The 27,907-nt window shown below is 42.7% G+C and overlaps 2 protein-coding genes across 8 annotated transcripts in view; both read right to left on the reverse strand.

Moving 5' to 3' along the window:
• Window positions 1-14,222, reverse strand: part of setd5 (SET domain containing 5) — a 49,046-nt gene extending 34,824 nt beyond the window's left edge. For 6 of the 7 annotated variants that reach the window (XM_042300569.1, XM_042300560.1, XM_042300547.1 and 3 more), the window contains exon 1: window positions 8,023-8,093. In XM_042300569.1, the coding sequence (XP_042156503.1) occupies window positions 8,023-8,078 (56 nt within the window). In that variant the 5' untranslated portion in view covers window positions 8,079-8,093. Of the gene's footprint in view, window positions 1-8,022; window positions 8,094-13,757 lie in introns of those variants that run through there. The other variant, XM_042300565.1, reaches the window with a different exon arrangement.
• Window positions 14,223-16,163: 1,941 nt separating this feature from the next.
• si:dkey-19e4.5 (UBA_like_SF and PTH2 domain-containing protein) lies at window positions 16,164-26,740 on the reverse strand. Its single transcript, XM_024445752.2, has 7 exons — window positions 26,473-26,740; window positions 23,098-23,220; window positions 22,830-22,901; window positions 22,652-22,726; window positions 22,208-22,305; window positions 21,843-21,957; window positions 16,164-18,163 (listed from the first exon to the last, which is right to left on the reverse strand). Exons 2-7 carry the CDS (start codon window positions 23,206-23,208, stop codon window positions 18,077-18,079), a joined length of 558 nt encoding a protein of 185 aa, XP_024301520.1. The 5' UTR covers window positions 23,209-23,220; window positions 26,473-26,740; the 3' UTR covers window positions 16,164-18,076.
• Between the last annotated feature and the right edge of the window lie 1,167 nt (window positions 26,741-27,907).

Below are 27,907 nucleotides of genomic sequence, written 5' to 3' on the forward strand. Positions count from 1 at the left end.
GCTGGAACACTGACCCACACTCCCCCCGTCTCATCCGCCCAGCCACCTCGCAGGATAGCCAGGAAGCAGAGCAGACTGTGGCTGCAGAAAGAAGCAGCAGCCCTGGGAGCGTGTGAACCCAGCAGCAGCAGCAAAGAGAGAGAGAGGATTTGGCTTAGAGCAAGGTCACCTTAAGGCCACCCACACGCACTGACTGACTCTCACACAGACATGAACGCATTCAAAACATGCACGTGTACACACACAGTCACAAGGGTGTGGCTTTTAAGGCTTCCAACAAAATCATTCTTCCGCACTACACAGACCTTGATCCACCCTTGTATAAAGCTCAAGTCATTGTTCAACTGTAGTGGTGTGTCCAGTAATGGGTAGCCTAGTAAAAGTACTGAGATGCATGGCATTTCTGAACTGGGCCCTTAACTACGTTTAAAGCTAGCTTGCATGCGTTCCCAGTGCCTAGTTACTAGCATCTAGCCACAACAATGGGTTAGCTAATGGCCTAGCTGCCTCCACTAACGTCAAGGTCAGCTAACTCTGCTGCCCAAAGTTTATTTCTAGGTGGACAGCGATAACAGTCTCTTGATTAGAGTGGAACTTGCTGACAGAAATCCATAGATGACCGTGGAATGGTTTGGTCCTAGAAATGTTTTCTAAAAAATGTAAATATGTTGTTGTAGATTCAAGCCGAGTGTTAGGTTTGATATGAAGGAATAATATACAAAGCATTTAAGGTACAGATCAACATGCCAATTTTACACTTCCGAGTTGAATTCATCTTTAAATCTGAGGGACCATTTAGTAACTTTTCTTTGAGATAAAATGCTCATCTATAACAAGTAGACTATAGTCAGAAAAGCCCAGCCATATATACAGTACCAGTCAAAAGTTGGCACACCTACTCATTCAAGTCATTGAATGAGTCTTTATTTGGACAATTTTCTACATTGAAGAATAATAGTGAAGACATCAAAACTATGAAATATGTAGTAACCAAAAAAAAAAAAGAAGTGTTAAACTAATCAAAAAATATGTTATATTTGAGATTCTTCAAAGTAGCCACCCTTTTGCCTTGATGAAAACTTTGCACACTCCTAGCATTCTCTCGACCAGCTTCATGAGGTAGTCACCTGGAATAAATCTAAACAGGTGTGCCTTGTTAGAAAAGTGAATGTGGAATTTCTTTCCTTAATGAGTTTGAGCAAATCATGTGTGTTGTGACAAGGTAGGGGTGGTATACAGAAGATAGCACTATTTGGTAAAAGATCAAGTCCATAAGAACAGCTCAAATAAGCAAAGGGAAACGACAGTTCATTACTTTAAGACATGAAGGTCAGTCAATAGGGAAAATTTGAAATATATTGAAAGTTTCTTCAAAGTGAGGTCGCAAAAACCATCAAGCGCTATGAAACTGGCTCTCATGAGGACCGCCACAGGGAAGGAAGACCCAGAGTTGTTCATTAGAGTTCAAGTAACATAAACATCAACTGTTCAGAAGAGACTACGTGAATCAGGCCTTCATGGTCGAAATGCTGCAAAGAAACTACTACTAAAAGGACACCAATAAGAAGAAGAAACTTGCTTGGGCCAAGAAACATGAGCAATGGACATTAGACCGGTGAAAATCTGTCCATTGGTCTGATTAGTCCAAATGTTAGATTTTTGGTTCCAACTGCCTTGTATTTGTGAGACGCAGAGTAGGTGAACGCATGAACTCTGCATGTGTGGTTCCCACCGTGAAGAATGTAGGAGGTGTGATGTGTGGGTGTGCTTTTCTGGTGACACCGTCTGATTTATTTAGAATTCAAGGCACACTTAACCAGCATGGCTAACACAGCAGCAATATCCTATCTGGTTTGCTCTTATTGGGACTATCATTTGTTTTTCAACAGGACAATGAGCCAAAACACACCTCCTGGCAGTATAAGGGCTATTTGACCAAGGAGGAGAGTGATGGAGTGCTGCATCAGATGACCTGGTCTTCACATTCACCCGACCTCAAACCAGTTGAGATGTCTTGGGATGAGTTGGACCGCAGAGTGAAGGAAAAGCAGCCAACAGGTCCTCAGCATATGTGGGAACTCCTTCAAGACTGTTGGAAAAGCGTTCCAGGTGAGAGAATGGTTGAGAGAATGCCAAGAGAGTGCAAAGCTGTCATCAAGGTGGCTACTTTGAAGAAACTCAAATATAAAATATATGTTGATTTGTTTAAGCCTTTTTTGGTTACTACATGGATCCATGTGTTATTTAATCGTTTTGATGTCTTCAATATTATTCTACAATGTAGAATAATATTATTTTTTTAAAGTTAAAAAAACACTTGAATGAGCAGGTGTCCAAACATTTGATCTGTACATATTTTATACATTGGTTCTCACGAAATAGGGGAATTACCAATTGCAATCTAATTACAATTACAACCCACCCGGGTAACCGGGAAACAAGCCACACCAATGTTTAGGAAGAAACACCAACCGATGACCTAAGTCAGCCTGCAGGCGACTAGCCAGCCACAAGGAGTCGCTAGAGCGCAATGAGCCACGCAGAGCTCCCCCGGAAAATCCCTCCCCTAACCCGGACGACGCTGGGCCAGGGTTGTAACTTGTGACAGACTTGTGTCTATTTGTATTTCTGTAAAAAAGTACACCATCATTTCCCTGTTTTGCCTTCTTGCCAGGTCACCTTTGTAAAACAGGTTTCTAACCTCAAATGGTTCTTACCTGGTAAAATAAAATCTACGGCCACCGTGCCATAGAGAGAAATCCTTATTAAAAACAACTTGACTGTTAGAAGCGAGAGAGCTGTACTATTTATTTGGACAGAAATAGCCGGTTCCCTGTGAGGCCTCAAAGGGAGTTCACGATTGGGCCTTGTTCCAAAACAACCAGACGGTGAACTGAGAGGTAAATTCCAAAAGGGGAAAGAAAAGGCCTCTTTACCTCTCCCTCTTTCCCTTGTTCGCTCCCCCTAGCCTTGAATTCCAGGCTCAAATTACCAATGGCCTCAAACTCTTTAAACTTCACTAGAAGAAGCCATTTTGGAGAGGAGTCTAAGGGGGACACAAAATGAACAGCAGAGAGAATACTTTCTCCCTCCCTATCCTGCTTCCGCTCTTCCCTGCCTGTCCCTCACTGACTGCCTCGCTCTTTTATTTCACTCTCCAGACAGTTAAGCTACACACACACACACACACACACACACACACACACACACGTATCATGTGTCCCTGGAGGGATAGTGCATGTATGGCATCACAAGGGAGAGAGAAACCAGGATGTGTGTACACACAAAAACTACACACCTAGCTACAGTGTAGCAGGGCGGAGTAAATGCGTCAGCATGCCTCATTTCAGCTGGCGACCAGCTGAAGTCGGCCAGGCAAAACAAACGAGTGTGCTTGCATACTCCTTTTAAAAGACCTTCGCTTGAAAAACGGGAAAAGAGGCAATAGTACCGTTTGTCCATTTTGAGACGCCGTAGCCAGTATACTGAAAATTAATGCAGGAAACTAACGCAAGAAATCTGCCATACATTTTTATGTTTTTGCCGAGGAGATCTTAGTCATGCAATTTTACTTCTAAGATGTTCGGTGAAGTATTCAATGAAAACGAGTCATCTCTTGTTGAATGACAAAAACTTAGTTGACCAATAACGGACGGAGGGGTGTAGACTTCAGCTTCCAAACCTTGGCTGGCCCCGGGGAAGAAAATAAATGAACGCCACAGTAAATAAGAAAATGTTCGGGTATACGTTGAAAGCATTTGCATAGGAAAAATTAGGCTAGGCTTACGTCTGTCGCACAGAAATAATTTCTTCCTAGCACGGAGTAGTAGGCCTACACATCAGAGAGACACCGCGTCAAGTCATTCCCATGTTTGGCCGCCAAAGATTAGCCTACACCAACCCTCGGTCACCCCGAAACCACACTGCAACGGCTGTGCGTATTCTGCAATACCACACTCACATTACCTTACAGACTAGGGATGCACGATATATCAGTGAACATATCGGAAAAGGCCGATATCAGCTAAAAATGCCAACGTCGGCCCGATGTCTAGTTTAAAAGCCAACGTGCAAAACCGATGTCAAAGCAGATGTGCATACCTTTAATAACTTAGGTAGATGTAATGACTGCACGAAAAATACAGCGCTACACAAAACAAAAATAGGAAAAATACTAAGCACACGGTTTCAACAAGTAAACAAGTTCAAGTCGAGCAGTCATTTGAAGTGGCAAGAAATTTTCAGCGAGACAAAGGCGAAATCCATTAACACCAAGACAAAAGAATTTATTGCCCTTGACAATCAACCACTCTCTGTTGTGGATGATGTTGGCTTTCACCGACTAGCCAAGCACCTCGGTACACATTACCAAGTAGGTGCTATTTTTAAGATGTTGCCCTACCGGAGTTAGACAGTATTGTTGAAATGCACATCTACGAGTGTCACTTCTATTAGCTTCACGACTGACATTTGGACAAGCGATGTCAGCCCCATGAGCATGCGGAGTCTGACAGCACAGTGGGTCGACAAGGATTTCGTACTGAGAAAAGCCATATTGCATGCTCAAGAATGTGCTGGTTCTCATACCGCTGCTGCCATTTCAATGGCATTAGACAACATGTTTGAAACATGAACACACTCCTAGCTCCATTCGAACAACTGACTCGAGAAATAAGCTCAAGTGTGTCTGCAGCAGACTTGATACACGGTCATGGCATTGAAATGCCTGCTCAACAAAACTGCTGACACATCGTGGGGTTAAAAAAAGTACTCTACAAGAGGCTGTGAACATGCGATTTGGTGGCATTCTCTCTGAGCCTCTGTGTCACCACCATGCTCAATGCTAGGTAGAAGGCGTGCTACTTCAGTGCAGACAAGAAACAGGGTTTATGTGAAATGTTACAGACAGAGCTGGACAAGATGGAAACGGACACAGTGACAGTGCGCACCAAGGCAGGGAGGCCACGGACAGACTTCACTGATTGACATGTATGATGATGGTTGAGACTGAACAAATAAACAAAACAGCACAGCAAGTAAGTGAAAGAAATAGGTTTTGATGATGTTTTACTGATAATGGGGACATACGTCATACATAATGTCATATCGGTGCATCACTAGTACAGACCGGACGGAATGAAACCTCATGGGCTCGTTGGATTGAAAAACATGCTAGCAAAAACTCCAAAAGGGATACAGTACCTTGGTAATGTGAGTGCCGCATAAGTATTCTGTTAGCAAAATGTTTGTGAGTGCCCACCAGAAACCTTTAGCGTAATAGAAGACCATAGCCCTAGCACAACGCAAGCCTCATTAACCCCCGCAGAAAGTAAGAGAAACACACTTGAAGCGGACAAAGTGGTTCAGAAAAGCTAGTATCACGTTTCGATTCTTCAATGATGTGTTGCTTCAGCACTGGGGTAGGCTATAGCCTAGCATGTTTCACTGTGGGTTATTTTTAAATAGTGGCTGATTGGCATCAGAAAAAGAGGACAAGCGGTGCTTGAGGTCTAGATTGAGGGTATGGGCTCAAAGACAAAGGAGCTTACTGGTTCACATTGTACTGGCTGAATTGACAGAACATGTGTGGTGGGTGATGAGAAGTAGGATAGAACATTGATCAAAGGTGAATAGCCATCTTCTGGGGAACAAGTAGGAAATCAAGGATTCAATGAGAAATATTTCCAAACTCATACCTCTTTCGTTTTCTCTTGTGCACACACATTCACACGCTGACGTCAGAGACTGATTCTATAATCGTGTGTTGTACACGGACTGGGATGAGCGCTTCACATTTGAGCTGCGAGGGGCATCGTCAATTAACAGGATAGGCGACATTTGTTCACATATTTTTCTGTTTTGGAAAAATAGAAAATAAAAGAGAGAGAGGCTAAGGTTCTTGAAGCAGGTAGAAGGGTAAAGCTCCTCACTGAAATCCGACAATATTTGGCAGAATTCGATCGTCATTTATGCAAACCTTTCAAATGAAAGTAACGCAGCGAGAGAGGGGGGGGGAATAAGGGCAGGAGTGAAAGTACAGTTTGCATTATATCGGCTCTTCCATCTCTCTTACCCTCTTTGAATCTAATATCCACCACCCGCTGCTCCCTCAACAACAAAAAAAAACGCAATTACGTGACAACAGTCTGCTCCACGCACAACACAATTATTCCCCACATCGACAGTCTCCTGGTCTCACAAGAAAAAATGTCTGCATCAGATAGGACACCAGCTGGCCTCCTGCTAAAAGCAACCCCTGAAAGTAAACATGGGATACTACTGAGAGACGAGCTATTATGATAATAATCCCACGAACTGGTATGAGTCCCAACTTCAGTATCCTTTTTAGTTAATGATATATTTCAACATCTGATATCACGATATTGACGTGTCGTCACATCGTCGAGCCAGCAAAAAAAACTACAAAAGAAAAGTAGAATGACTAAACCGCGACTTCCAGTCGAATTTTGGTCAGCCGGCGTGTCGTCAGATCATTATGCCGCCATCATGATCTGACAGTTCTCATGCCGTGCGGTCAGGCGGCGAGGAACACATTGCAGCCTTCCATTAACACAACAATGTCCAGCTGTCTGAATGGACCGGGACCAGACTGGGGATGAGAAGGACACAATGGAGAACAAAGGGGGAGAGAGTGCCATAGGAGGATAGGGGGGAGCAGGCCGACAGAAGGGCCAGTACACAAAATCAATCATCTGTTTCGGGAGCAAACAAACCAAGCCACTGTCCACTGGGGCAACAGAGGAAAGGGAGGAAGGGAAGGGGTGTCTATTTGGGTACACAATATCCCAGCCTGCCCTATCACTTTCTATTAGTCAGACTGAGACATCAGAGCTGCTCATTGAATAAATAAAAGTTTGCTTCTCGACGTTCTGAGGTCTAAGCTAACAAATCGGCTTAGCTTAGCTGTGAATAGAGCCGTACAATGTGAGTCCAGTCGACATTCATCACGGGACGGTTACTTTCTTACATTTGTTGTAACAACAATGTACGTGTTAGCTACATTTGTTTGAACTCGTTGGCTTCCTGGTGTCGAGGGTGTAATTTCCCCCTGAGAGAGTGTGTGTGTGTGTCTCACTCACACACATGGGTCAGCACTTGCACCACCTCGCACTGATGTTCATCACAACACACATACGTATGCTAACGCTAGGCTAGAGGCAGCATCGCAGACAACACAGAGAGGCCATTTTACATGCCTGGGAGCTCCTGGGTTTAGTCCATGTGTCTGCTTCCCACAAAGTATATTCTGTTCGGGGCCCAGGAAATGCAATACAATGATTTAAACAGGAACCAAAAACGACAACATTTAGTATTTAATAAAGTAAGCATGGCTGAGTGAAAACAAAATCAGACCATTGCATGATTCTGGTCAGGACGGAGTGCACACATCTACTGCTGCCAAACCTTCAATTCAACCATAACCCGTTTTGGGAGGGGGGAGGGAGACATGTAGCAACTCTGGAAAGGGGCAATGAAAAAAGGCAGCCTTCACGAGGCTGCAGTGGGTAGGGAGGTGTTGAGCGGCCCGACACCGATTTCTTTCATCTTCCTCATTTGCTCTCTGCGGTGCAACACCCTTTGTGTAAACACACAAGTCAGAAATATGGTTTCGCAATGGTTTCACCTGACCAAGGCAAATGTGTCAGTACTCGGACCTCGAGCTTGTTTTATTGTCCCTGCCACATAGGAGGGGAACATGGCCAAGCTCTTCTTCCCTGAAGAAGAAAAGCTAGTCTCTGCCATACACAACAGGTCTCTTCATTAATCAGAGCCTTTTGTGGAAAAAAATAATGAATAAATAAAAACTAGGAAGGGAGAAACTGCCTGTGTGGGAGAGCAAGACGGAAAGAGAGAACGAAAGAGAAAGAACAGAGAGCGAAGGACAGAGCATGAGGGCGGAAAACCAAAGAGAAGAGAGAACATGAGAGAAGGGGAGAGAGGGCGTGAGGAGAAAGCAAGAAAGAACGAGAGGAGAGAGTGTGAGATGATTACGTAGCTCACTCGCCCGCTTCTCCTGGCCTTGTTTTTCCCCCAGCCTCTTCCTCCTCCCCCTCCATTATTTTCCCAAGAAGCTTTGCTCCTCGCCACACAACAGAATTACCCAGCAGAGCCCTCTGCAACACTGCTCTCCCAGTGCCATGGCTGGGTTGAGGAATCGGCGAGCCCCATTGGAGCAACTCCAGAGCGCCTGGGCCAATCAGAGGGCACCAGAGAGCCAGGCGTCACAGCGACTTTTTTTAACCCCATTGTGCAAGACGAGCCAGCAATACAACACAGAGCAGCTGCCGAAGAGCAGAGAGAAAGAGCGAGAGAAACAGAGAGAGCGAGCAAAGGAACAAGAGACATAGCAAGAGGGAGGGAAAGAGTCACATACGCAGGCAGTCACACACACTTAAACAAACACATTCAAATGCAGACAACCTTCACTGGCATGGACATGAGCGAAACAATGTTGCAAAAGTAATCAATATCCAGCATGTGCAGTACTACCCACAATCTTGCTATGTCTAGTCAGTAAAAAGGATTGCTCTCAGCAACCATAGCTGAGAGCAATCTCCTAATAAAAGAAGCAGAGATAATGGATTCACTGAAAGCCAGTGTTTCCGCTGCAGTCATTTAGCTGTGGCGCTGCACCAAAATCATTGCCACAACGTCCCAAAAATATGGAATATTAAGAGAAAAAGTACTCTAAAATAATAGCAAAAAAAAAAACTGACAACCCCATAGTAGAATATTTTATCTATATAGGCGGCTTGTTGTGTGATCAATAAATTTTCCTCTCGAAGGTGTATTCAAGTTACGACTGCCATCTAATATAGACGGCAAAAATAGGCTACATTTATTTAGTGGGCAACTCAAACTTTTAGTAGTCACATCGGTTTACACTTTAAATGGCCTGCGTATGGTCTAATGAACGAAAGCCTGAATTCATGTGATCACTGAATAAGCTTAAACAAAATAGGCCTATCTGCTTGCACTTTGTGTAGGCGGTGTATCCATCTACCGCACTGTTGTCCTTCCAGACATGGGATTTCACTCATGCAGCACCTGTTTCCACAATTGTGTTGTAGCCTATACCCTTATCGTAACCTTGCTTTTTATTTCGCTGGTTAGGCCTACGTTAGCCATTTTCACATGAGCTAGGCTATCCAAAGAAAGTAAACTTAGCAATGTGTCGTAATCTCACGTAGGGGAGAGTGAAAATGAACTCTGCGGTGGACAAATTCAAACATTTTAGCCCCACACAAATAATGGACAGTCCAATATGTTAATAATTTTTAAAAGAGCTTCAGTCTTTTATAAAAATTATCCGGGGGGGGGGGGCACACCTTCCTCCATGAACTCCACCTCCCACTGCAGGACATTGATTTGTAGAAGAAACACTTCTGAAAGCCATTGCAAATCACTACCAAACAAGGAGGTAGCTAAAGTGAAACCACAGACTCTCAGACACAACCAAGCTTCTCTTATTAATTCTCTGAGCCATGAATTCAATCCGTCCAACTGGCCATATAATGACACATTCAAAACAGTGACTGTGCTCTGCATAAGCAGAAACTCACCACTGCATTACCATGTCAATGGACACACCTGCCCTCCATGTAATGAAACGAAGTGTCATCAGCATACAAATGGGGTAGCTAAAAAAATAGCAAATTTCCCCCCACTCTCTCTTTGCTCTTCCTAACAACCAACCACATCCCCCTAGCCTAAAGTAGTCTGCACGACGGAGCTGGGATCCTGTCTTCCTTTGTTGAAAACCGGCCAGCATCCTGCCAGTCTCTCTCACACACAAAGGTGATCCAAATAAGATGCAACTATGTCAACATTTGAGAAACAACTTCCCCTTACATGGATTAGTGTTATGTTAGTTCAATGACACATTGTTGCCCCAACAGTAATGATCACTTGTAGTTATTTTACAGCTGTGTGGGTGTAGCCATCGATCCACTTTAATAGGAACACCACAACAACAAAAAACAGGCCAGACTAATCTTGCCCGTCCGCACATTCCTTCAGATCTCCGAAAGTTAGCGAGGCCCACTTTTGGGGGGGAATTCCACAGCCTCCCCCCACACACACACACAATAATGCAAAGGAAATCCGAGCAGATGTTATTCAACAGTACAGTACTCTCGAAGATAAGCTTGCCAAGGCAAAACACAAGTGTACAGAAGCCATTTTCTCTTTCTGAATGACTCTTACGTTAACTCCTTTATGTTGATTGCGTGTTATATGTAGGCTAAATTCTTTATGTTACGCAGGCAGTGGGAAGTGTTTTACCCTCACAAGGTGACCCTGTGTAAGAGGTGCCTAAAAATGCAAAATGGTAGGCTATATGAGGCAGGTTATAGAAAATGAACAAGTCAAGTAGACCATGTGGACATTTCACAATATTTGCAGGTTGGGTTAAGAAAGCGAGCCATTGTGTGTCCATGTCCCAATTCTCCCTGCGTTTCTTAGGGGCTTGTGTGCTTGTCTTTGTCTCTCTTGGTGAGCACACCGTTTGTTCTAGATAACAAGAAGGGTCAGGCCAGGGGGGGTGTGGGGGGGCTCATGTTTCAAACGGTTATGAGTGGCCAGAACGGCAGCGGCGAGGCTATTAAAAGATGGGAAAACATATTCAGAGAATGCGCGCCGGGACCAATCGAAATAAGTCTCTACTCTGTGCACCTTACCACCGGCATGCTTCGAGAGCAACCAACACATTTCAATCCCGCCTATTCAGTATGAAATTGGCAAGGTCGTGGTAGCCGCACTACTAAGGTTGTGGTAGCCAAACTGTTTCATCAAATCACCAGTCCATCAGTGACATTTAAGTTATCCCATTTTATTCCTGACAATCTGCAAAAATGGACTGACAGTATTTTGCGGTTATACAAAACAGGAGCACTTGCTCTTGATGTGTAGGCCTATCATGCTGTGTTGTGACACTGAAGGCTTCTAATCTAAGCAGAGCTAATCAACAGCAGCATACCTTGCTATACTATCAAATAAAGTACACATATCCAAACGTTACAGCAGCTCATCTATTTGGGTTGAAATGAGGACTGACAAATTAACCATTATACACTCATTTAATTTGTAGAAGATCTTTGACATTTGAAGAATATTTGTAGAAAACATGGCAAATTTGTATATTATTCCAAAGGACTAGGTAATGACACGTTGAACACTGAGTTGGACACAACACATTCGCTTTGACTAGGTCGTCACACATCCGGTTCCAGATTGGCCTACACAGGCAAAGCTGGGAGGAAATCAAACAGTTATTTTTCAGTGCATGTACAGGTAACTGCCAAAATAAAGGGAACACCAACATGAAGTGTCTTAATAGGGCATTGGGCCACCACTAGTCGCCACCACTAGTCGTTCTGGCGATTCTACAAGTGTCTGGAACTCTATTGGAGGGATGTGACACTAATCTTCTATGAAAATGTTACATCATTTGGAATCTCCCATAAGTGTTCAATTGGGTTGGCATCTAGTGATTGAGACACGCTCTTTAAGTCCCTTTGAGACCACTCTCAAAGTCAATGAGATATCTTCTTCTAGCCATGGTAGCCAAAATAATGGGCAACTGGGTATTTTTATACATGAACCTTAGCATGATGGGATGTAAATTGTTTAATTAATTCAGGAACCACACCTGTATGGAAGCACCTGCTTTCAATATACTTTGTATCCCTCATTTACTCAAGTGTTTCCTTTATTTTGGCAGTAACCAGTACCTCATGGAGTCTACATGGGGCAGCTGAGTTTACCCAAATAACTCAGGCAATGATGAGGGCAGCTATTGTGGCGCCCTAATGAATTTAGAAAACTATATAACATAAGCTCAACGGCAATGGCCCTTTACTATTGTAACAATGCATAAGTAAAAAAATGTAATGGCTGCCAGCCAGTACACAAAATTAAATGTGAAGATCAGTAAGCCTTCTTACTGATCTTACAATTAGGCCAACGTCAACAACAAGATCCAGGCCAGTCATGGGTGAAGCTAAAAATAAACTGCGAGGGCTTGTCCAAATCAACTCTCTACAATGACAGGAAAGATTAATTTGGCTACATTGGTGGCAACGAAGTGAAACAGTTGCCCGTCGAGTTCATCGTGTGTGTCATTAACAGGGCATTGTCCAACATAGACCGAGAGTCAAACAGGCCAAACGGTGTTTAATCAACTTCGCAGAAAAACAGAGCTCAGCATCAGCATCCGAGTCTACAGCGATTCCATTCTAGCGCTCCGGCTCACTTGTTGAAATAAAAATGGAGGCTAAAAAAAAGAAACGCGAGCTCCCTCAAAAATACCACCCATTTCTATTCTCCACCACAGAGGTTGGGGGTTGGTGGATGGGGGAGGTGGAGAAGAACGAGAAAAGCAAGTCACTACTATTGAGATATGGCTTTCTATTAGCTTGAATCGACAAAGAAAAAGTTTTCCCCAATCATAAATAGCCTACTTTTTTTTTTTTTTTTACCCCACAAGGCAAATACACTGAACTCAAAACGTAGCTAGGGTTAGGCTAACAGTATTGGCTACCTCGGAATAAATAACAGAATAGCTTGGCTCAATGTAAGCACAACTGTAAACATGTTCAGCAAACGTAGCTATACTCACCATCTCACAACTCAGACTGATAATGAAATACTAAATCAAGTGAGTACACAATCAACTGGAAAATGTCCAGAAAGTTAGCTACATCCTTGCTAGCCTAGTCAACTAGCTAACTTCCTTGAGGACATTTCCCTCACTAATTTTCGTCCAAGGCTGCTCCTAAATGCAGAGCTAGCTACCAAGAAAAGCAACTTTGTATCAAACTGATGATTCCAAAATACAGCCATCTACACCCACACTATCAACTTGCTAAGGCAAGCAACTTGTAAGCAACCTAGCTATCTAGGCAATCTTGCTAACAAGCTCATATAGCTAGCTAGCTAACTAGCTAATAAACACCAAACCAGGGTCCCATGGAGCCTACTGAGTGTCTTCTTGAAACGTGGTTTATTCTAATGTAGTTGGCTAGTTGTATTATAAAACCACTTACTACGTGGACAGTCACTTCAATGGGAAAAGGAATATAGCTACTAGTTAACAGCTAGCTAGATTTCCTATTTTAGGTAGACTATAATCAATGCAGTGAGAACCAAAAAACGAAAGATGGATATTTATCTTGATATGAATATTCAGCTGCTCAGCCATCGTGGGAACCAACCATTAGAAGTTGAAACCTTTGTAAGTTATGGAAATGGTGTAACTAAATAAAATGCACTCATTGCTGAGCTAACGTTAGTTCAATTAAATTAACAAATGCAAAAGAATACAATGTTTCAGGTTATCATAAAACAAGAATACATAGTGTTGATATTAGGTAACGTCAGTAAGCCTAGTTAACTACCAAAGAATTCCAATGAATGCGGCTAGCTAAATTACATGAATTGCACGAGGACCTGGCCAAAACCAAGGATAATCATTGCATACATCAACTGCTTTGCGACGTTAGACAACATCAGGAATATTAGCAAAAGGAATCTAAACTATGAAAAGACTTAAACTACCCCATGAAGGACGACAAAGTGACAGTTGCATTAGCTAGAGAACAGGGTTACTGATACTGAATTTCTATTGATGGCGTTATGATACTGAAAGACAAAAAGCCATTCAATGTGTTTAAACTATTTCATTGAAAAGTTGATCATCCCCCCAAAAATACACATTTAACATGACAACCACTCACCTAGTGAGACATTCCAACCCAGCACAAATAAAATATCCTCCTGTGTTGTCTGCAGATCTTCGAGTATTCCAACATCAAATCGAACTAGACCAGTAGGCCTCAACCTCAGCCTCGGCGTCTCCTGTATCCTTTGCCCCCCAAGATAGCTCCCTCTCCCGGGTTAGGAAACAAACTTCTCTATGTCTCCCACGCAAAGGTTAAAAGTTTAATTCCCTGTCCTGCTTGGGCACCGTATTTCCATCGCGTGTCTATGTTGAATCCCCGGTGCTTGGATCTATTTATTATGGCGTTTTATATGATTTACAATTGATATTTATAAAGGGGTATATGCTGCTCTATGTTGTACAGGGCTCTGATTCTGTCTCGGGTTCTAACATTCGCAGTGGCACCCATCCCCCTCCACCGGCATCGACCGCGGGTCCCAGCGAAAGTGACACACAACCATGCCACCGGGTTTCCCAAGCGATGATGCAGGGGCTGATTAATAGGGCGGGTTTTGCGCCGATGTCCTGCCTCCTACATATTTATTAGTCTGTATGAGCAAGCGATTGGGCGACGAATTTGGATTTTCTCTACGCAGAGGGCGTGACGGTCTTCTAGGAGGGGTGTGGAAGCACATTCGGATTCTGCTATGTGTAGTGGTGGCACACAGGAGTGAGAGCAAGTGACCGTAGAAATGGATGGATTTTGCAGAGAATTTGATACAAAAAGCGGATCCGTGTCTACAGTACGAAGAAAATGCTCAAGTAATTAAATGAAAAAGTCGTGGATTTTTTTCTCTCATTATTTTATAGAAGGATTATATTGCTTGAATGTTTTATGTGTTTGCTCAACGCAAAGAGAAAACAACTTCGTTACATACAGATAGAGCTAATAATTAGAGTAGCCAATTTTTAGCTAAACGGGGTCTACCGGGCCCCATAAAAGGAAATACGACAGAATATGAGATGTCGGGCGAGTTTGTATGAACTGGCATGGGATTGGGCAGGGAAATTGACCAGGGTTGTATGTATTAACTCTGGTCCCACCTACTGCCTAGCCCGAATTCAGTCGCTCCACACTTGACTGGGGATAACCATTGATACGCTTCACGAAAATACTATCTATTCGAACGGCTCATTAACTGCACGAAAATACCATGTTTGCGAGCAGATCGTATTTTCTTATAAAAAAAACACATTCCATAGCAGTAAAACATATATTTGATTTGAGGCTATATTCTACTGTTCATGTTCGACTGTTCTAACGCACATTCAAAGAATGGGTGAAATGTTAGATTCCGCTTCCATTAGCCTTCATTGGTAAACAATAAATCATAACTGCTTCTGAGGATGACTGGATGTAATTAAGCGTTCATGCGATTGGCTTCTTAATTTGTTCTGACGTCATGAGACCTGGGAGAATAATTGGGATTGGCTAAAATGATCACGCTACTGTCATTTGTTTTGCAACAGTGGGAAGTGGAAATACGGCTAGACGATATAACGCTCTTTTTTCACGGTTCTCAAAATGTATAAATTGTTACTTTTACTCATAAATTGTTCCGAACCCAATGCATTTAGGTGACAGTAGGTGATAAATGTAACCACAAACTCACAATAAAGATGTTAAACTGTGTACATTTTTGTGAATATAAATGATCAATTTGAGACCTTCCATACACTATTTCTGCACGATGAAAACGAAGATTACGTGATCTGAATAAATCAAGGGTTCTTTCGGTTTTGTTTTTTTCTTAAATGCATTTTCTATAACCTTTTACAAATTTAGCAGACGGTCTTATACAGAGCGATTTACAGTTTAGTTCAACTGTGTACATTTTAGTGAACAGATATTAAAGTTCCAAAATATATATAATTATAGATCGTACGACATCTTGGTTTTATTCCTCACTTGGATTGATATGGGGGAAGGGCAGACCATTCCTACATCCTTGACGTAATTGGCATAGGCTTTGTTAATTTATTTGGCTTCCCAGCTCTGCTGATAAACGATTGGTACATTTACTACCTTTTCTCATCGAGGGTAGCTCAATACATAAAACAAGCTAGACATGATGGGCTCCCGTAAACCTCTATTGCCAAATAACTAATGAGAATGCATTCTGACCCAAATTTAACAGAAGAATAACACATTAATAACAAATAATTCCACACTGGTTTCCAGGTTTCTCACACCCATCTAACGAACCGAAAGACGCACCCAGGTTGTGTTTGGTAAAATGTTCTTGGGAAGTTGGGTATAAGTGTAGACAGGATAACCTTTGTTCTGTAGCCCTCACGTGATTAAAGAACTCTTCTGAAGGACCATGTACAAGTCTCCCAGCAACCGTTCCAGATATAGTGCCTTCGCCAATACTTATATTGTAAATACGATGAACAGGCTACAAACGTGGCAGGGCACAACTTCCAACATTAATAGTTTTAATACAATAAACAAAACAGCAAAGGAATTGTGTGCCATATGACATTGTGTTGGGGTAGAAATGTTCACATAAAACATAAGTGTTATAAGGATCACGTAACTAAAACAAAAAAAATCAGTTCACTTGGTCAGGGGTCATTTCTAATTGTCTCCTAGGTTTTAATATGAACAAATGCTTGTAACACAGGAAGGTATCAAAGCCCTAACACATTAACATGGATGCAGCCATGGGGTTTTGCATGGTCTCGACCACAAATAATATAACATTTCATTTGAGTAACTGTTAGATGCAAGTCATATAAGCCTTTTCCATATTTACTAAGACTTCAGAGCCATTTATGGTCCCAAATGGAATCTCTTGCCCACAAAATACAATTTATTTTATAGTAATGAACAAAGAGCTGTTTTAACAGAAACATAAAATATATCCTAGGTATCTGTTAGTCAAATGTTGAAGACTAAGTGCAAGAATCAATCATTCTTTAAGCGGTCCTTAACAAATGTTAACCTGTATTTGCTACGCCATCTTAAAACGTATGTACCGGTTTGGTAAAAAACTAATTGCGCAACCATTTAGCTAGCTAGCTACACTGTGCTAACACATTTACCCTCAAAGCAGTTACACAAATATTTCATTTGTGTAAACTATTATCCATAATAGTCAGCTAAAGTACATGCGCTTAGGCACTGTGCAAGCATCAGCACTGTCACTTATTTTGACCCATACAATGAGTTCCTTGCACTCAAATCCTATTCACCAAATACAGTGTTATTTCTACCAAGTCCCCAGTCAAGGAATTATAACTCATTGAGCCTCAAGTCGACCTTACCCATTTTGTTGTTGTTGCAAGAACAGAAAAATAAAATAAATTTAAAATACACCACAAAAATTATGTAGCCAAGTCCAACAGTGATTGTGCGAAACGTGGAGGATGGCACACCCATAGCGACTGATAGACTTCTAGCGGCCAAAAGCCTATAGCATGGGCAGCACCATTGAGGGCTTCCATGTTTCCCCCATTTGGAAGTAGTCAACTGGGTGGGGATTCCTATGGGTTCTAGCCTCAATGGCGCTACCCATGCTGTCAAAGTGCTATAATGGCACAGATAAAGATGAGCCCTTTATCTCAATGGGCACACCACATTATATATGGCCTAAGCAGATGCACATAAATGCAATGGATGGACATTTGACATCAGTATGTAGTGTTATAGATTCTAAGGGACATGGTCTTTGGGAGAGAATGTATACATATACACCTTCATTTTATACATAAAAGAAATAGTAAAGGTATCAGTAAAGCACTCTTCCCAAGCAGTATCCTAAAGGATATTACAATTACATATTTCGCTCCTTGAATTTATGACAACAGTATTTAACAATCACCAAAAGACAAGGTTCAATCCTTGATTTTTTTTCAAACGCTAAAATCATATCTTCAATTGGGAGATGGAATTAAGATTGTCATGGACTTACACCTTTATAAAAATTGGATATGATGCTCTCATATAGTAATGGACATTCCCTTAACTAGCAAAACTCCATAATCAAAAAAAGATACAAGTAGACACTAAAAGTTGTTCAAACTGCCTTCAACATGGTCAGTTCGGGGAACCAGTCCCTTCCTTTCAACCTAAGCAGCTCTGTGTACATGTCTTCTCCAGTCAGTGGATCGAACAGGAAACAAGAAGAAAAATGGCTGAGTGTGTTCGACTTGGTGGTTGGGTCATGTCTGGTTGTTTCTTTTTCCTGTTTTTTGTTTCATTACGTTGTTGTTATGCGCTTGCATGTTGAGACCCTTTTGCTGTTAGGGGATGCTGCCCTCTGCTGGTTGCCCCAGTGGCAGTACATGGCCCTGTACATGGCCCTGCACCTCCACAGCCGGTTAAGTCCCTCAGAGCAGCTTCAGACTTCCAGTGACGTTGTTCACCATATCCTCTTCCCCAACGATGGCCAGGATGGTGCGCGAGCCAGCTTCCACCTGGCAAAAGAGCAGGTCATAGAATTTAGACTAGCATCCTTGTGGGTAGGAGGTACTGAGAATAGGTTGTAACAACAAACGTATGTGGGAAGGCAGGGAAGACTAGGCATTCATTTATTTAAATCTCAATAGAGAACCCCTTAATATTAATTGATGCAGATTGTTTTTTATGTTGAATTGCATTTCCACTCACCCCAGTCCTCTACAGAACTTGTGAGCCCCAAAGTTCTGCTGTATTGTCTTTTACAGTGCCTTCAAAAAGTTCACACCACTTGACTTTTTCCACATTGTTCTTTTACAGACTGAATTTAAAATTGACTGGCCTACACACAATACCCCATCTCATAAAATGGCGCCGACAGAGAGGGCTGCCGTGCATCTAGCTCTTAGGAAACTTTGCAGATTTTTAAAATGTATTATTTCTACCATTAGCCCAGAAAATGTGTTATTACATACAGTCGGGAAGAACTATTGGATATCAGAGCGGCGGTAACTCACCAGCACTATGACCAGGAATTACGACTTTCCCAAAGCGGATCCTTTGTTCGCACCCCCCAGGGCAATTGAACTGATTCCAGAGGCCGACCCAAAAACACAGCCGGGGGAGGTACTCGGAGTGGTCTTCTAGTCTGACGTACGAGGCGTGCACAACACCCACCGCTTCTCGAGCACATTACTCGCTATTGTTCAGTCTCTGGATAATAAAGTTGACGAGTTCAGGGTGAGGGTTTCTTTCCAGAGAGACATCACAGAAACATGGCTCTCTCGGGATATACTGTCTGAGTCGGTCCAGCCAGTTGGGTTCTCAGTTCATTGCATAGACAGGAATAAATCTCTCTCCGGGAAGGAGGACGGGGGTGCATGTTTCATGATTAACGACTCATGGTGTGATTGTGATAACATACAGGAACTCAAGTCCTTTTGTTCACCCGACCTAGAATAACTTACAATCAAATGCGGACCGTATTATCTCCCAAGAGAATTCTCTTCGGTTATAGCGGTGTTTTGGGCTTCTGAGTGGCGCAGCGGTCTAAGGCACTGCATCTAAGTGCTAGAGACATACCCTGGTTCGATTCCAGGCTGTATCACAACCAGCCTTGATTGGGAGTCCCATAAGGCGGCGCACAATTGTAAATAAGAATTTGTTCTTAACCGACTTGCCTAGTTAAATAAAGCTTAAATAAAACATAAAATAAGTCACAGCAGTATATACCCCCCACTCAAGCCGATACCACGACGGCCCTCAAAGAACTTCACTGGACTTTATGCAAACTGGAAACCACATTTCCTGAGGCTGCATTTATTGTAGCTGGGGATTTTAAAGCCAATTTGAGAAAAAAGCAACCGAAGTTCTAACACATCGACTGTAGTACTTGCACTGCTAAAACACTCAACCACTGCCACTCCAACTTTCAGGATGCCCTACAGGGCCCTCCCTCTCCCTCCTTTCGGCAAATCTGACCATGACTCCATTTTGCTCCTCCCTTCCTGTAGGCAGAAACTCAAGCAGGAAGTACCCGTGCTAAGGACTATTTAATGCTGGTCTGACCAATCGGAAACCACGCTTCAAGATTGTTTTGATCACGGGGACAGTTCCGGGTAGCTCCCGAGAATAATATTGACGAATATACCAATACGGTGACGGAGTTTATCAGGAAGTGTATAGGAGAGGTTGTACCCACCGACTATTAAAACCTACCCAAACCAGAAACCATGGATAGATGGCAGCATTTAAGCAAAACTGAAAGCGCAAACCAAATCAAATGTATTTATATAGCCCTTCGTGCATCAGCTGATACCTCAAAGTGCTGTACAGAAAACCAGCCTAAAATCACAAATGGCAAGCAATGCAGGTGTTGAAGCACGTTGGCTAGGAAAAACTAGAAAGGCCAAAACCTAGGAAGAAACCTAGAGAGGAACCAGGCTATGAGAGGTGGCCAGTCCTCTTCTGGCTGTGCCGGGTGGAGATTATAACAGAACATGTCCAAGATGTTCAAATGTTCATAAATGACCAGCATGGTCAAATAATAGGTCTGGGACAGGTAGCACGTTCGGTGAACAGGTCGGGATTCCATAGCTGCAGGCAGAACAGTTGAAACTGGAGCAGCAGCACGGCCAGGTAGACTGGGGACAGCATTTAACCATGGCAAGGTGACTGGGAATATGGCAGAACACAAACAGTGTAGTTTTCCCACCGCAAGGCAATCAAATATGCAAAACGTCAGTGTAGAGACGAAGCGGCGTCGCAACTCAACGACTCAGACACGAGATGTGGCAAGGTCAACAGACAATATCAGACTACAAAAGGGAAACCAGCCAAGTCGCAGACACCGAATTCTTGCTTCCGGACAAGCTAAAAACCTTTGCCCGCTTTGAGGATAACAGTGGCACTGACGCGGCTCACTACCAACAACTGTTGGCTCTCCTTTGCCATGGCCGACGTGAGTAAGACATTTAAGCTTGTTAACCCTCGCCCGGCTGCTGGTCCAGACACCATCCCTAGCCACGTCCTCAGAGCATGTGCAGACCAGCTGGCTGGTGTGTTTACGGACATATTCAATCTCTCCCTATCCCAGTCTGCTGTCCCCACATGCGTCAAGATGGCCACCATTGTCCCTTTACCCAAGAAACAAAGGTAACTGAACTAAATGACTATCGCCCCATAGCACTCACTTGTCATCATGAAGTGCTTTGAGAGACTAGTCAAGGATCATATCACCTCTACCTTACCTGTCACTCTAGACATTTCAATTTCCTTACCGCCCCAATAGAACCACAGACGATCCAATCGCCATTGCACTTCCCTATCCCATCTTGACAAGAGGAATACCTATGTAAGAATGCTGTTCACTGACTTCAGCAGGAAGCTTCTCAAATAATGCAAATAGTGTACAATCCAGGTGTTAAAAGCTTTGAGACTTTCTGGGAAAGACTCTAGAGCTATAATCGCTGCCAAAGTTGATTCTAACATGTATTAACTCATGGGTGTAAATGAGATATTCCTGCATTTAATTTTCAATAAATTTGCAAACATTTCTAAAAACATGTTTTCAATTTGTCATTGTGGGGAATTGTGTGTAGATGGGTGAGAAAATAAATATTTTTGAATTCAGGCTATAACAAAATGTGGAATACGTCAAGGGGTATGAATACTTTCTGTAGGCACACTTATTTTCTCAAACTCATTGTAATATTTATGTACCCCCGTCTAATCCCATTTTATAATACCAAAAGGTAAATTAAAAATGTTGTTTACAAAAAAGTTATTGCACATTTAGCAGGCTATGATGTGAAATAGGCGCTTATAAGTGCTTTCTTTCATTAGGTATCGTTAAGGCAGTCTCATGTGCTTATCAATGCACACTAGAGGTCGACCGGTTATTTGGAATGGCCAATTAATTAGGGCCGATTTCAAGTTCTCATAACAATCTGAAATCGGTATTTTTGGCCGCCGATTTGCCAATTATTATTATTTATTTTTTATACCTTTATTTAACTAGGCAAGTCAGTTAAGAACACATTCTTATTTTCAATGACGGCCTAGGAACGGTGGGTTAACTGCCTCGTTCAGGGGCAGATTGACAGATTTGTACCTTGTCAGCTCGGGGGTACAATCTTGCAACTATCTTGCAACTGTAACTAGGTCCTGAAACCGTTGCTGTGTAGCCGCACATCTCACCTGGGTGCGTCCGGCGTCCTGGACCAGATACGTGGGCAGGCTAAGGCTCATTGCCAGGGCCTGCAGCTCCAAAAGGTGAGCCATGTTGGTCCCCTGCAACACCACCTTCTTCGCCCTGCACACCACAAACAAACAGATATCCTGCTGTGGCAAACATCGACAGCAGGTTGAACCGGCACATAGAACAGCCAGATAGTGGTATTGCCATTACCAGATGTCATTATGGCGTTATAAAAGTGTCTGGCGTTCTTTACCTGATCAGATCCAATTTGTTTGGCAGTGTGGAGTCTCAAGTAACACATATGATTATGGTATTGCTCCAGTAAAGCCCTAATTTAAAAAAAATTGTCCAGCCAGTTCCTTACCCGCCATGGTCCCACTTCCAGGCCATCTCCCTCCAGCTGTTCTTCTCCTGCAGGGCCTGATAAAGCCCTACGGCCGCATGGCCCACCTGCGCAGCCACCTACACAACACACACTTTAAGAGTAAGCATGTTTAATGTATTAGCTTTGAGTGTGAGGTGTGATTCTCATTTTTTTTTAAACAACCGGGGCAAACTGGGCCTTTGTGCTTCTGGTTGGAACAAACTACACCACAACAAGCATACTAGCCAGACAAAATATATCATATCTAGCTATGTAATGTATCTTTGTAATGTTTTTGCACCATGTAATTTAGGGGCCACAATGGCAATAAGTCTGACTGTGATATTCCTGTCACGCGTTGCGTTTACAATGCATGCATTGGTTTTCTTAAACAGGCAAATAAAATCAATCAAAACACATTCCAACCCTTGTCTTCAAACTGACCTTTCCCACACCCATGGCCAGGTCCATGTTCACCACAAACACCATCTTGAACATGAGGTCGTCTTCTCCTTCTTCCTGAGGGGACGAGAGAGAGACAGTCAGGGTGGGCTCAGACACAATACAGGAGATGTAATGTACCAACGTGTACCTGTGCGGACTAAGGCTATCTCGTGGGTACCTCATTCTCTAGCTTGTTGAAGTAGTACATGGCAGCCTCCTCAGCAGACACATTTCGGGTGTGCAAGAGTGCCTGCGGGAGGGAGAAACATAGAAAATGGCAGACAATGTTGGATGGATTAGACATGTCAATCATAGCTATGGTACTCTTTACAGTCATTATGGATGCCTTAGTAAGTAGATACATATAAATATTGCATTAGAAAATGTAAATCAAAGATCATATCTCAGGAAATGCAAGAGAACCTGTATACAGTAAATTAACCCACCTGCTTGGCAGCCTCCTCTGGGATGTCCAGCTCCCGAAGTTGCTGTAGGTACACAGAGTTGACCTCCTGAGAGCCAGAGTCTGGGCCTGTCTGTTGGTCGGAGGGCTCCATAGTTAGCTGGAGCTAGTTGGATTAAAGTTAGTTTGGTGCAGCATTCAAAAAACACACATATACACCTTAGCGTAGTTCTCCACAAGCTGTGTCAATTAATTTAAAAGACTAGCACCATGATGTTAAATTATGAACTTTTGGTGCCTGTATTTCCGGTTCAACAAGGCTTGAGGCACAGCCAGAGAACCATGATGCATTATCATCCTAGTAGACTAGCCATCAGGGCTAGGGTTGCAAAGGGTTGGAAACTTTCCAGTAAATGTCCAGAATGTCCAGAAATGTTCCATGAATTTTGCTTAAATTCATACAAAGTTAGCTTATAACAGTAAACCTTTTTTTTGTGAGATACACATAAGGCAATTCTAGGTCTTATGGCATATTTTGGTTAAACTATCCCCAATTCAATGGAATTGCAACCCTCGGGCACACAGTGCATTCTTCCATCACATGTGCAGCTGATTCTCAAGTTCTTGCACACGAATGAGATGCTATTGAGCCCACACTACTACACTGTCTGAGCCAAGGACTACATGCTTTCTGTTAAGTTGTGATAACAATACTAGGTGGGGTGAATATATTTAATATGACATACAATCTTTTTTTGTTAAATAGTAGCCTACAGCAAAGTGTGTTTAAATCATTTCTATCTTGTTAACAATTTCTGCTAGTTAGTTTTTGCTACCATGTGGGTTTTAGCTTGCTTGAGCCTGCTGAGGAGTGTTAATTCACCTGTTTCCATACATGTTTCATTTTAAAACATTTATCTTACAAAAGGAGTTGTTTAATCTAACTGCTTAACTATTAATCTGTTCATGGAATCGTATTTGGGTATTTTTACATTTTTCCCCCTAATCTTTACAGGAAAATGCCACAGGCACCATCTAATGTGTGGAGACATTTCACTGCAGCTAATGAAGCAAAAGCTGTGTACATTTCCAAATACTGTGCCAAATCATGTGAAGAATGTAAAAAAGATGCAGAATCACCTGGCCAAGTGCATAAAGTTCCCTCAGCACTCACAACAAGCAAACTGACAAAAGCAACTGGTTCACCGCTGATGCACACAGGCAATGTGTATTGGAAGAGATTTCTTTCAGTTTCTTGCCACATATACACCCCTCTAACCAGACATGCTTTATCTACTCATTTGCTGGATGCAGAGTTCAACAGAGTTCAAGTGAAGGTCAAGCAAATCATAGAGAAAGCAGACTGTATTGCAATCATCTGATGGGTGGTCGAATGTTCATGGGCAAGAAATAATTAACCACATCATCTCCACCCCTCAACTAGTGTTCTACAATAGCACAGACACAAGGGACAACAGACACCACTGGTCTCTACATTGCAGATGAGCTGAAGGCAGTCACCAATGACCTTGGACCACAGAAGGTATTTGCACTGGTGACAGACAATGCTTCGAACATGAAGGCTGCTTGGTCTAAAGTGGAGGAGTCCTACCCTCACATCACACCCATTGGCTGTGCTGCTCATGCATTGAATCTGCTCCTCAAGGACATCATGGCACTGAAAACAATGGATAGACTCTACAAGAGAACCAAGGAAATGGTTAGGTATGTGAAGGGTCATCAAGTTATAGCAGCAAAGCAAACTGAGCAGAATAAGAGCACCACTTTGAAGCGGCCCAGCAACACCCATTGGGGTGGTGTTGTCATCATGTTTGACAGTCTCCTGGAGGGGAAGGAGTCTCTCCAAGAAATGGCCATATCAGTCTGCCGATATGGACAGCCCCATCAAGAGGATCCTCCTGGATGATGTATTTGGGGAGAGAGTGGGAAACAGCCTGAAACCTATAGCAGTAGCCATTGCACCAATTGAGGGAGACAATGCCATCCTGTGATGTTCAGACTCTGCTTGCAGATGTAAGAGAAGAAATCCGTACTGCATTGCCCACTTCACTGTTGCTCCAAGCAGAGGAAACTGTAGTTCTGAAATACATGAAAAAGCGTGAAGACTTCTGCCTGAAGCCCATACATGTTGGTCCCCAAGTATGCTGGCAAGAGCATCCTGTCTGGTGCAGAGATCAACAGGGCCTATGGTGTCATCACTACCGTGTCTCGCCACCTTGGCCTGGATGAGGGCAAGGTTCTTGGCAGTCTGGAGAAGTACACTTCCAAGCAAGGGCTTTGGGATGGAGATGCAATATGGCAGTCATGCCAACATATCTCATCAGCCACCTTGTTGCCTCAATCATCCTCCAAATCCCAGCAACATCAGCCGCCTCAGAGCGCAACTGTTCCTTGTTTGGGAACACACACACCAAAGCACACAACAGGCTGACAAATACATCCCATGTGAAGAGTCAACTCATTTAATTAAAGTTCAATTCAGGAACTACATTTTTTCTATTCGAAGGATTTAATAATTTGCAATTATATCTACTTATAAGGTAAATGGTTTATGTTTGTCTCCATATGATATGGTAAATATATCCAATGCTAAAAACATCACATTTAAATTGTATTAATATGCATATATTTTCGTTCATTCACACGGAATATCCCCCAAAATGTGCAACCCTAATCAGGGCATCCTCATCCAAGTAGACTAGCCATCGGGGCATTCTCATACTGATGGCAGCCCTGATGGCTAGTCTCTTGACGACTAGACAAGACACCCCGTAACTAGCCATGTGTTTCACTAACTAACTTTAGTGAACTGATATCATAGCTACCTAAATAAAAAATGATGTAGTTAGCCAGATATCAGTGGTCTACAGCTAGCCAGCTAACTAGCTACGTTGAGGAAGCTAACATAGCTAGGTAACGGTAACTTTCTAGCTACAACGCACGCAACTAACGTTACCGACAGAGAAGAGCAAGTCGTGCCTAACGTTAGCCAGCTATCTAGCTAGTTACTCATATAATGGAACGAAAGAGCTACTTATATCGCTTACAAATTGGCAGCTCGATTGTGGGATGACATCTAACTAATTAGCCAACGGTTATCACAAGACACCGAGGAGAAATAATGTAAACCATGAAATAGAAAACAAACCGTAACGTTAGCCAACCAACCAACCTGGCTACAGTATCTAGTAGCATGCACTGTAACAATAATATTATTGAACAGCACGCATTAACTAATAGCTGATTGCATTTCTACATTGTAACTAAACATCGTTATTTTAGCTAGTTCCCTAGCTAGCTAACATGCATTTGTTTGCTATGTATTAGTTTTCCTGCAAGTTCTGTCAAACCAACGTTAGCTAGTTTACAGTGTAAAAATTGCGCCAGCCACACCTACCTGCGCTGCCAAGATAGCGTGTTAGCTATAATCCCCGTGAATTAGTGGGATGGGGGTGCAAATTTGAAAACAGGTATTCACGCAGTCCTTTCACTACGACGAAGCCAGGTTGTTGACTGCAGATTACTTGTTCATTCAAAAATGGGCGTGTTGTGGTTTTTCCTCTTTACACCATTTTGAGAACGGTTCGTTCCGAGAGAAAGAGGCAAAGCGAGAGGGTTCACTCCGCCCAAAATCTGTCACCAAAATAAGACCACGAAGTGAGCGATTTTTGTATGGGGGGTCATTGAATGTCGAACTTGCTCAACCAAAGATGTACTTGCTACGTGAGGTTTATTCGATCGAATATAAGCTTCGTAATGGTTAGGTTTTTATAAATGCACTGGTGAGTTGACGCACGTGGCATTTTGGCAAAAACGTTACCTGAGTTGTGCCCATAGAGAATGATAGAGGCCTCTAGTGGCCAAAGGGCCGTATTTGCGGACTACATCCAAAAGGGTATATTGGCGCTACCTACTGGGTGGGGTAAAAACTGATACTTGAACGAATAAAATAAAACACTCGTATTATTCTCAAAAAACAAAAGTCAATGTACTCAGATTCCTACACAGGCTCTGGGGCCTGAAAGGGTGAAGCATCTTCAGACAGTATTCCCTGCAATGTTCCAGCCATGAAATCCTGGAGATCCAAGAACCTTTTCACAATGATTTCCAGTTTCTTCTGTTAGTTTGTCCTGTGCAATACACAAAACAAAATCAACCTTCTTCGGGATTAGTGTTTCAGGATCTCCCACTGTTCCTAGGCTGTCATTGAAAATAAGAATTTGTTCTTAACTCACTTGCCTAGTTAAATAAAGGTTAAAAATAAAAATCCACTGCCATAGCTTCATCATCTCTACTCGCTGCTTCGACAATTGTCACTGCGTCTGCATAGGAGACCTTCGACAGTCCTGATCTTTCCTACTTTGACCTCCTTCACCCTAACAGGGAACTCTAGAACGTGATTCCCATCACAATTGCAACACCTTGCATCCCCAGACTCTTCAACAATGATATTCAGTTTGCAGACACATGGCCAAACGTTTATATAGAAGACTTTTGTACATAAGCTCGCACAACATGGGTTGGGAGAAATTCTTCATCAAACATCAATGACAAAGAAAGGCTTTCCTGCTCCTTTCCATTCACAATGCGAGTTAAGCGTTAAGCGACGTGAATCAGATGATAAACAAAATGTTAGAATTTCTGGGCAGCACCATTTAGAGTTTCAACCATTTTAATGAATTCAACTGGGTCGGACTTCCAACTTCATTGGCTGATCCCTCCTGGTGACCCAGTTGGAGTCATGTCATCAGGAGGGATCAGCCAATTGTGAAGAAGAAATTGGAGATTTCCTCAATGGCACTATATGGTTGTGCCTGTTGTTCACTAGCAGG

The sequence above is a fragment of the Oncorhynchus tshawytscha genome, linkage group LG02 (assembly GCF_018296145.1).
Source record: "Oncorhynchus tshawytscha isolate Ot180627B linkage group LG02, Otsh_v2.0, whole genome shotgun sequence".
Classification (NCBI taxonomy): domain Eukaryota; kingdom Metazoa; phylum Chordata; class Actinopteri; order Salmoniformes; family Salmonidae; genus Oncorhynchus; species Oncorhynchus tshawytscha.

Excerpts from the sequence above, each read along its gene's own strand:
- si:dkey-19e4.5 (XM_024445752.2), bottom strand. The coding sequence starts at position 23,208 with ATGGAGCCCTCCGACCAACAGACAGGCCCAGACTCTGGCTCTCAGGAG. Across the intron at positions 22,306-22,651 it reads TGGCCATGGGTGTGGGAAAG|GTGGCTGCGCAGGTGGGCCA; the intron begins GTCAGTTTGAAG and ends TGTGTTGTGTAG. Across the intron at positions 21,958-22,207 it reads TGGAAGTGGGACCATGGCGG|GGCGAAGAAGGTGGTGTTGC; the intron begins GTAAGGAACTGG and ends TGTGGTGTGCAG.